The following is an 11,237-nucleotide window of genomic DNA, read 5'->3' as shown; positions in this document are numbered from 1 at the left end:
TTTTATTATCTGAAGCTACTGTGAAGTAAAAATAGATATATAGGTCTACTGTATTATTTTCAGAGGCTATTTTCCATAGTGCTGTTGTTATTGGAACTGAAGAGAAATGTCTCTTATTACCAGTAACTTACTTCTGCTGTTACACAGCTGTAAGACATTTAAAGAAATGTATCTCATGTAAATGAAAGTATTTGTTCTTACCGCCACCTGGGTCCGTGTATTTATCTGGAAATTGGATTTTCCCTTCTGAAACGGGTTTGAAAAACAAAAAACAAGTGATAATAAAATTGAAATACAAGGCGTTTTTCCTTTTCATGATCAAAAAGGGATATCAGAAATTTTAAAAATGCTTAGATTTTCATTTTATATTTAGAATAACAAAAAAATAAATAAAATCAGTAAGAGACAGAAACGAAAAAAGGTCCGTTTTTTCATTTTCTGAGACCGGAAGTGGTCATCAGCAAGTGTGGACCCAAACGACAAGAAGATTCTCAGAGGGCGGAGCCAGAGAGCAGTGATTGGTCAGACTGACTGAGAGCCAGAGAGCAGTGATTGGTCAGACCATAGATCTATAGAAGACAGCTCCCTAGCGGATCTAGTCTTCCGTAATAGCTATGGTCGGAACGTCTGGTAGCGTCTCTGGCTGCTGTTGACCTGGTTTTTGGAGTAAAACACGGTAAGAAGATAAATACTTCTAACCAGTAGCGTTGTTTTGTTCTACGTTAAGTCAGCGACTTGTGAAGAGTTGTGTTTTGTCGTGTTTGAGCAGTTGGTCCGGACGCGTTAGCTAGCTTAGCGGCTAAGTTAGCTAGCTAAGCGGCTAAGTTAGCTAGCGGGCTTAACAGGTGGCTAACTTACCGCTGAACACCTGTGTTAGTTGCTGCCACAGCTGTCCTCACTGTTAGAATGACCTTCTCAACCTGTATTTCTCTGCTGTGTATTTTAGCTTTTAAAAAAGTTATTTTACTTTAAGGTTAACTGAAACCCGTTCAGCTGCACTGAAATTTAACATTCAGCTGCTTTGAATTAAACCGCACTTAACATTGCGCAACATTACCTCTCTGAATCTCCATAATTTCATTAAATTCCTTCTCTCTTCCACTGCTCAAGTTCAATCCAGTATATAAAGTGACATTAACAGTGAATAAACTAACAACCAGCCATTGTATTTATTTATTATTGCATGTATTTGTAGTAAAACATGAGTTGAAACATCCTACTTTTGGATCTAGAACTGCACAAGCCGTTCATTTTCAGTCACCTGACGAGTTAAACTCCCCTTTTTATGTGAGGTTGAAGCAGAAAGTCTGAGTTAACAAAGAAAGTTGTTTATAATTTGCGATACCTGTTATCTCTGACTGAGGCTTTAGTTTTTGTTGAGCCAATTTACACGTAGAAACTTTGTTCAGGAAGATTTCTCAGTAGCTCAGAGGACAAGCTGCTTTTTATACAACCTTGTAAGAGAATGTTTGTCAATGCTTTCAGCAGAATTTAGAAACACAACACTTCCTAAACAGATATTTTGAGGCTGTGAGGTTGAACGTTTGAGAGTCTATCAGTGTGTTTGTTTGTGGTCTTTCTGTTTCTAGGTGGAAGCTGAATTAGTGAGGATGACTCCTGCTCCTGTCATCTCTAAGCTCCTCACACATCTTTACCTGCACATGAGGAAAATCACTCCTGTAGAATACAGGTATGTTTGTCATTATTATAAAAAGATGTTGCCTGGTGACCTGTCAGAAACCCATCATACAGAGTCAGCCAAAATAATGTTTACACACATCATGAAAAGAAAAACTTGCATAAATATTTCAAAACCAAATTTATTCAGACATCACCAGATTAATAAAAGTTATCTTTGGCCTCTACAATTACAAGAGGTGCTCAAAGTGGTGGCCACTGGCTTCCAGACATTTCTGTTGTGTTGTAGACGTCACTTGTTGATGCTCCATTCATGAGGGTAGCGCCATCTGTTGGGAAAACATCGTACAACAGGACACAGATTTATCATGATTTGATCAAACTTAGAAAGAGGAATCTATATGTACAGAAGTACTTATACAAATGAAATATTTATAAAAGTTTTTCTTTTCCTGATGTGTGTCTACATTATTTTGGCTGACTCTGAATCTGTGAACTTCATGAGAACAAAACTGTCATTTAATTGTTGCTCTGAAAGCTTCTTTAGTGAAAACCAGCTGGTGTTCTGCTTTGAAACAAACTGCTGTTGAGGTCTGTGTTTTTAGGTTTAACCCCACAGTTTCTGAATGAACTGATAGTTGTTTTTTTCCTGATCAATGTGGACGTTATAATTGATGGTAACATTTACTGATCATATAATCAGCATGACAATATAACAGTAGAACATTCTGACCACCTGACTAATACTGTGTTGGTCCCTTTATGCTGCTAAAACTCCTCTGACCCAGTGGTTCATCAGAACCTCTAGGGATGTCCTGTGGATTCTGTGGATCCTGTGGGTTGCAGGGTGGGTCCTACCTAGACCAGGCTGATCCTGGACCATCCCACAGATGCTCCATCAGATGTGGATGTGGGGAGTGTGGAACCCAGGTGAACAGGTTAGCTCTGTCGTGTTCCTCAGACCACTCCTGAGCAGTTTTAGTTTGTCCTGCTGAGGCTGGCAGCTGGCATCAAGGACTGCTGTTGCCATGGAGACTGGGGGGTTGTTTGTCCTGCAGTGTTTAGGTGGTGGTACATGTCAATCATCCACATGAATGTCAAGGTTTCCCAGCAGAACGTTGCATTAGAACAAGATGATGGATGTTGTTCTCTTCAGCTGTCAGTGGTCAGAATGTTGTGGCTGATCAGTGGATCTGTCTGCCTTTACTCTGACATCCAGAGTTATACAAAAGTGTAGAATGTGTGCAGTGCAGAAGAGATTTACTTTAATTTATGCAGTTTTTTTTAAGGGACAGCATTTTTTTTATCCACCTGAATGAAGACCCAATCTTTCCCTTCAAAGGATAGTTAATAATTACTACGGCTTCCACAGTGGTCCCGTCAGAGAAAATCATATCCATATACAGATTTTTATTAATTCCAGGGCTGGTTCAGTAAAGATTATAATAATAACTACATCAGATAATTCTTTGTTGCAGTTGGAATTTTGCAGACTGAGAGGTGGTTGAGAAGGTTTCAGTTCTTGTTTCAGCAAAATATGTTATAATAGAAGATCTTTATTGTCATTGTACATGAAATTATCTGCAAACCAGCAAAGTGCATCAGTCTGAGGTATCTAAAAATAAATGTCAAGAAAAATGCTTCGAAAGCCAATAATAAACAGAATATTTTGAGGCAATATTCTAAAAAGGAAAGAAAAGCTCCATTCTCACTCCTCTCAGGATAAACTGTCATTAAAATTGACTTTAAATTTAGCTTCAACACGAGATAAAAACATTTACTTTCATTACTGATGTTGTCAAGTTTTAATAAAGTTCATGCTACTTTTATAAAATGATGAAAGTAAATAAATTGTATTTCTGTGATCTGTGTTTGATTTCTGTCTTTTCTCCTGTCATCCAGATGTTCAGAGGGAGATGATGCCACATCTGGTCCAGCTGATGGAAGGTCTTGAAGTTCTCTGACTGGCCTCGACTGAAGATGTTCCTCTCACTGGATTTAAGGTTCAGATGCTCAGTAACAAACTCCACCAATGAGCCAACAGGGAAGCTTTAGGTTTATTAAATGTTGCTATGAAGGTTTCGCTGTTTTTCTTTGTGGATGCAATGTGCTCCAACTGAAACTTGAATTAGAACTTAGAAGTAAATCCTTCCATCTGAAAGGATTTAGTTGCATTAATAACCTCATAACATTCTAATTTTTATTCCAGTCTTGGTTGGAAATAGAATCTCTGTATTGATTCAGGTAAAAACTGAACTTCACAGCATGTTGGAGCAAAACAACCAGATGAAAACTGTGATGGTGTTGGATTGTCAGACCGTAATGTTGCAGCTCAAAGCAGCTTTTCTAGCTCAGTTCATTCTGACATTCAGCTATGAATCAACACAGCAGATGGTGATCCATGCTGTGGAAGTCTCACATCTCCTGATTTAATGGAGCTGCTTTGCACTTTTTAAACTGTTTATTCACCAACACTTTATTTAATAAAAGTCCCATCTAGTTTTTATGAGGAATGTGATGCTTTAATTTCTCTGTGAATAACTGCAGTCTAATGCAACAGCTGGAATTGTAACATCTGTCCTGATATTGATCATGAAGTATCGATCAGAATACTTACGGTTAGCAGTCATCCCTGAAGTTTTACATTAAAATCTTTACTTGTGTTGTGAACTTTGGTAAGAAGCAGAAACTTTAGCGTTGCCATGGATACATGAGTGTTAAATTCTGTCCATGTTTCATTTTGGGAAATGCAGTCCAGTTCCAGAATATGGAGGAATTTAGTCTCACAATCACAGACAATAAATATTATCTGAAAGTCGGGTCATTGTTGTTTATCAGCACAATACAAAAAGATTAATGTTAGAAATATTCCAGTTAAGACTCTAGAATATCAGGATTTATGTAAATTTACCTCAATAATATGAATGTTCAGGTTAAGATTGTGCAGTGATATTTATTATGTGAGTTTAGTTAATTAAAGTTTATGACTCTGCACTAGAATATTATTTATTATTTAAATTTACATCATTATTATAATATTTAGGGTCAGACCCGACAGTATTGAGATTAAGAAATCAAATATTCTATAAAATGTAAATACACTGAACTCATTTGGATATATTTAAGTGAGACTCTACAATATTATTTGACACAAATCTATCTAAATCAAAATTTGAATCATTTTTACTCCAAACATTTACTGGACTGATTTAAATATTAAAATCACTCCTTTCTAATCCTCTGCTGTACGTTCAAACCCGAGGCCTTAAATAGAAACACACAAGTATCTGATTGAAGGAACTTCTGCAGAGTCCTGGTTCCAGAACATGATGATAGAATTATAGACAAACTTTAACAAAAGCTGCTTGAGAGTTTACAGGTTTTTATGTTAGATTTCTTCAGTAATTTAATGAGTTATCAGCAAAAATCAAGTGTTCATTTGATGAACTTCATTTCCTAAAAAATCCAGAATTGGAGCTCATATCTTTGGCAGCTGTAAAGTTTCTGCTCCTTCAAAGTTCACAACACAATGAATGAATTCCTAAAACACTCTCAATGCTGGAGAGTGTTTGTGATGCTGAAGCAGTGATCAGTTTTTCTGTTTCTCTCTCTGGAGATGCACAATGAGGGACGTCTGCAGAGACTGAGAAAGAGTCTCACCACATCCTGACATGAGGAAAAAGACTTTATTGAAGACTATCGCTGACCTCAAGCCAACAACTTTGGAAGAAAAGGGGGAAAAAAAGAAGAAATGTTTTGAAAGGACTTGTGACATGTGCCTGTGGTTGGATTTCCCTGCTGACGTCTGACGTTACGGTGAGCGTATTGCATCACTTCCTGTTGTAACGCTGTGTTGTGTTCTGTGACTGTTGTAGCTTATCCACTCCATCTAATTTGATATTCATTAAATCTGTGTAGCGGTAATATTTGAATCGTAACATACACTCGTTTTCTTCACGCACCCTCTCAGTACTTAATTCTAAGTTAATCTGTTATCTCTGTCCGCTAGCCTAGCAGTTAGCATGGCTTCTCCCTCTTCCTCTCCTTCTCTTTCCTGCTCAGTGTGTCACATGTTTAGTTACTCCTCTGCCTCCTTTAGTGATAATGATACCTGTAATAAATGCAGTCTCTTTGTAGTTTTGGAGGCGAGGCTCTCTGAATTGGAAGCGCGGCTCCGCACCATGGAAAACACCCCGCTAGCTGTTAGCCAGGCCCCCTTAGCCGGTGCGGACCGCAATAGCATAGCTGCGAGTGTAGCTTCTGCTAGTGTACCTTCTGCTAGCCGTCACCTAGCAGCTCCCGAGCAGCCGGGAAGTCAGAGTAGCTGGGTGACAGTTCGTAGGAAACGTAGTCCTAAGCTCAAGCCCGCTGTCCCGGGACACCACAAACCGCTTCACATTTCTAATCGTTTTTCCCCACTCAATGACACACCCGCTGAGAAACCAACTCTGATCATTGGCAGCTCCATAGTCAGAAACGTGAAGCTAGCGACACCAGCGACCATAGTAAAATGCCTCCCAGGGGCCAGAGCGGGCGACATAGAAGCAAATTTGAAACTGCTGGCTAAAGATAATCGTAAATACAGTAAGATTGTTATTCATGTCGGCGGTAATGACACCCGGTTACACCAATCGGAGGTCACCAAAATTAGTGTGGCATTGGTGTGTAACTTTGCCAAAACCATGTCGGACTCCGTAGTTTTCTCTGGACCCCTGCCAGATCTGACCAGCGATGATATGTTTAGCTGTATGGCATCGTTTCGCTGCTGGATGTCTACGTGGTGTAATGCAAACAACGTTGGCTTTATAGACAATTGGAGCTCTTTCTGGGGAAAACCTGGTCTGATTAGGAGAGATGGCATCCATCCCACTTTGGCTGGTGCAACTCTCATATCTAGAAATATGGCTGATTTTATTAGAACTCCTAAAGCATGACAACCCAGAGTTCAGACCAGGATGCAGAGTTGTAGTCTTCCACACCTCTCTGCAGTTTCCTCTCAGCTGTCACCCTCCAGTAATTCACTTAGCTTTATTGAGACTGTGTCTGTCCCCCGACCACCAAAATTCAATAAATTAAGCAATTAAAAAAAAAAAACAAAAGACACAGTAACCATAAAAATCTAATTAAAATTAATACCACTATTTCAACTGAGCGAAGAAACAGGAAAATTAAATGTGGTCTGTAAATTATTAGATCTCTCTCGTCTAAATCTCTGTTAGTAAATGATTTGATAACTGATAACCAGATTGATTTGTTCTGTTTGACTGAAACCTGGTTGCAGCAGGAAGAATATGTTAGTCTAAATGAATCAACTCCTACTAGTCATACTAACTGTCATGTTCCTCGAATCACGGGCCGAGGAGGAGGAGTGGCAGCAATTTACCTCTCTAGCTTAAAAATGAACCAGAGACCTAAACCTAGTTACAGTTCATTTGAAAATCTTACTCTCAGTCTCTCTCATCCAGATTTAAAAGCTCAGAAGCCAGTTTTATTTGTTGTTGTATATCGTCCTCCTGCTCCTTACTCTGAGTTTTTATCTCAATTCTCAGACTTTTTATCTGATTTAGTGCTCAGCTCAGATAAAGTCATTATTGTGGGTGACTTCAACATTCATGTTGACGTGGACAGTGACAGCCTTACGACTGCTTTTAATTCAATATTAGAATCAATTGGGTTTTCTCAACATGTAAATAAACCAACTCATAGTTTTAATCATACCCTTGACCTCGTTCTGACTTATGGCATAGAAATCAAACAGTTAACAGTATTTCCCCAGAACCCTCTTCTTTCTGACCATTTTATGATAACATTTCAATTTACAACAATAGATTGTATAGGAGTTAAGAATAAATATCATTACAGTAGATGTCTGTCTCACAATTCAGTGACTAAATTTAAGGAAATAATACCCTCTCTATTTAGTCCAGCACCACTTACTGATATAATGGAAGGGAAATATTATAATTTTACCCCCACAGAAGTGGATTATATTGTTAATAATGCTGCAGCCTCACTGCGTACAACACTTGATAGTGTTGCACCTGTAAAAAAGAAAGTTCTATCTCAGAGAGGACCTGCTCCTTGGTATAATTCCCAGCTGCGGACTTTAAAGCAGGCGTCCCGAAAGCTGGAAAGGAAGTGGTATTCCACTAATTTAGAGGAAGTTTATGTAGCTTGGAAAAATAGTCTAGTAATTTATAAAAAAAGCTCTTCGTAACCAACATATTATTCATCTTTAATAGAGGAAAACAAGAACAACCCCAGGTTTCTCTTCAGCACTGTAGCCAGGCTGACAAAGAGTCAGAGCTCTGTTCAACCTTGTATTCCTTTAGCTTTGAGCAGTAACAACTTCATGAGCTTCTTTACAAATAAAATTATTACGATTAGAGAAAAAATTTATCTGGCCCTTCCTGCAAATGTCACAGATGTATCATCGAGTACAGACACTTTAGAATTGGCTGTAAGACCAGATGGATATTTAGAATTTTTCACTCCTATACATCTCTCTGAACTAATTTCAATAGTTTCTACATCCAAACCATCAACATGTCTTTTAGATCCTATCCCAACTAGACTGTTCAAGGAGGCTTTACCTTTAATTAACTCCTCAATGTTAGATCTGATTAATCTCTCTCTACTAACAGGTTATGTACCACAGGCTTTTAAGGTTGCTGTCATCAAACCTTGACTTAAAAAGCCCACTCTAGATCCAGATGTTTTAGCCAACTATAGACCAATTTCCAACCTCCCATTTCTCTCCAAAATTCTGGAAAGAACAGTTGCAAATCAATTATGTGAACATTTACAAAGGAATAGCTTGTTTGAAGAGTTTCAGTCAGGCTTCAGAGTGCATCATAGCACAGAAACAGCTCTGGTGAAAGTTACTAATTACCTTCTCATAGCGTCAGATAATGGACTGGTCTCTATACTTATTTTATTGGACCTTAGTGCAGCATTCGATACAATCGACCACAAACTTTTATTACAGCGACTAGAACATTCTATTGGCATTAAAGGGACAGCACTGGACTGGTTTAAATCCTACTTATCAGACAGGTTCCAGTTTGTGCATGTCAACAATGACTCTTCTGAGCATACTAGGGTTAATCATGGAGTTCCTCAGCGTTCTGTCTTAGGACCAATACTGTTCACATTATACATGCTTCCCTTAGGCAATATTATCAGGAAGCACTGTATTAATTTCCATTGTTATGCTGACGACACTCAATTGTATTTATCTATGAAGCCAAATGAAACTAATCAGCTAGCTAGACTGCAAGATTGTCCTAAGGACATAAAGACCTGGATGACCTATAATTTCTTACTACTAAATTCAGACAAGACTGAAGTCATTGTATTTGGCCCCAAACATCTTAGAGAATTGCTTTCAAAGCATATAGTTACTCTGGATGGCATTACATTGGCCTCCAGTACTACTGTGTGGAACCTCGGTGTTATCTTTGACCAGGACATGTCCTTTAACTCGCACATAAAACAAATCTGTAGGACTTCCTTTTTCCACCTGAGAAATATTGTGAAAATCAGGAACATCCTGTCTCAGAGTGATGCAGAAAAACTAGTCCATGCATTTGTTACTTCTAGGCTTGACTACTGTAATTCCTTATTATCAGGTTGTCCCGATAGCTCTCTGAAACATCTATAGTTGATCCAAAATGCTGCAGCCAGAGTACTGAAGGGAGTTAGCAAGAGAGATCATATTTCTCCTATATTGGTTTCTCTTCATTGGCTTCCTGTTAAATCTAGAACAGAATTCAAAATCCTTCTTCTGACATATAAAGCTCTTAACAACCAATCTCCATCATATCTTAAAGACCTGATAGTACCATATTATCCTAGCAGAACTCTTCGCTCTCAGACTGCAGGCTTACTTGTTGTTCCTAGAATCTCTAAAAGTAGAATGGGAGGCAGAGCCTTCAGTTATCAGGCGCCTCTCCTGTGGAACCAGCTCCCAGTTTGGGTTCGGGAGGCAGACACCCTCTCTATTTTTAAGACCAGGCTTAAAACCTTCCTTTTTGACAAAGCTTATAGTTAGGGCTGACTGGGGGACCCTGACGGGGTGAGCTGGTGTTTTTATTTGCACAACTGACTTCCCCTCTTGACGTCCCTTTAGTTTGCCCCTAGTTATGCTGCTATAGGCCTAGGCTGCTGGGGAACCTCTCTTGATGCACTGAGCCCTTCTCTAACTACCCATGTATTTACTATATATACCATTATTGCATTACATTCTCTCTGTTTCTGTGTCCTTTCTCCGAGTGTCCCTGGTCCCAGAGCTGGATGCTTCAGGTGTGTGGCTGTGTTTTATGGTCCTTGTGTCCCATCCCCCACCTCTCTCTCTCTACCTCTACACCTCTACCCCTCTACCGCTTCTCCTCTACCTCTATCCCTCTATCTGTATCCCTCTATCTCTACCTCTACTCCTCCACCTCTACCTCTACCTCTTCCCCTCTACCTCCATCCCTCTATCTCTACCTCTCTACCTCTTCTGTCCCTCTCAACCCGTCCAGCCAGCAGGCAGATGGGTCCCCCCACATTAGAGCCGGGTTCTGCTCGAGGTTTTTTTCCCTGTTAAAAGGGTGTTTTCCTTGCCACTGTCTCCTTTTGGCTTGCTCTGGGGGTCAGGCATATGGGTTCTGTAAAGCGTCTCGAGACAATTTGACTGTAATTGGCGCTATATAAATAAAATTGAATTGAAAATTGAATTTAATTGAATTGAACTACAATGAGAAAAACTATCAGACAGCAGATGGCTGCATTCAAGGTGAGCTTTGAACATTTGATCTGGAACAGGAATTCAATAACAGCAGCATGAGCTTCATTTCAGTCTGTAGCTGCTGAATTCATGGATGAATCATCTGGCACTAGAGAGGAAGACCATCAAACATCCACGTCAGCTGATGGAGGTCCAAGAGTCTCACCCAACAAACAACCTACAGAGTGAAGACCTGGAATCTGATTGGACGGCCTCCTATTCAGCCACGTGTCAACAAATGCCTCTAAGCTGATTTGTTTTCTAAAATAAATCTAGTTTGAGTCCTAATCTATGCCTGTGTGTTTGCTTCTTTACACCGCTGTTAACAGTTTAGGCTGTTAGATTGTTCCAGATAAGACAAGTCCAAGATTCTTCAGAGCCGTTCTACCATGAGCCTGACAGGAAGAACTCCAACAGCTACTGAATGTCCCTGTGGTCCCCTCAAGGCTACAGGAGGAGCCCTACGAGGACGAGCCGGTCCACCTGATGGCGGCCAGTCGCTGCGGTTCAAAGCCAACACCGACTACGTGGACTTCTACTGGACCACACGGAGGCCTTCAAACCGGACCAACAAGTTCAGCGACTCCCCGACTCGTGGGTCTGAGGACGCCGCCGAGCCTCGGCCCAGCCGGCCTCCTGTCTGTGGGTGTTTGAGTGCTGAGAGGTTTGTGGATGCATGTGAACGTTCTGTGTTGAAACAGCAGCTTTGGACTCAGTAACACCGGGAAAAACCAAGAGCTCCTTTATTTGTGACTTCCACTAAAAAACTGATGAAAATAAGTTTGCCAGGGTTCTGACTGATAACAGATTATTAAATAATGAAAATATT

At 39.9% G+C, this 11,237-nt stretch overlaps 1 protein-coding gene across 2 annotated transcripts; it reads left to right on the top strand.

Annotated features, from left to right (window-relative positions):
* Positions 1-5,478: 5,478 nt before the first annotated feature.
* Positions 5,479-10,696, top strand: LOC129347958 (uncharacterized). Of its 2 annotated transcripts, none has more exons than XM_055006936.1 (2): positions 5,479-10,417; positions 10,522-10,696. In XM_055006936.1, exon 1 carries the CDS (start codon positions 5,661-5,663, stop codon positions 6,570-6,572), a length of 912 nt encoding a protein of 303 aa, XP_054862911.1. In that variant the 5' UTR covers positions 5,479-5,660; the 3' UTR covers positions 6,573-10,417; positions 10,522-10,696. The 2 variants fall into 2 exon arrangements, with proteins under 2 accessions (XP_054862911.1, XP_054862912.1); XM_055006937.1 differs by having other exon boundaries at positions 10,481-10,696.
* Positions 10,697-11,237: the final 541 nt, after the last annotated feature.

This window comes from Amphiprion ocellaris, chromosome 22 (assembly GCF_022539595.1).
Source record: "Amphiprion ocellaris isolate individual 3 ecotype Okinawa chromosome 22, ASM2253959v1, whole genome shotgun sequence".
Taxonomy (NCBI): Eukaryota; Metazoa; Chordata; class Actinopteri; family Pomacentridae; genus Amphiprion; species Amphiprion ocellaris.
This window is presented reverse-complemented; position numbering and strand designations above follow the sequence as displayed.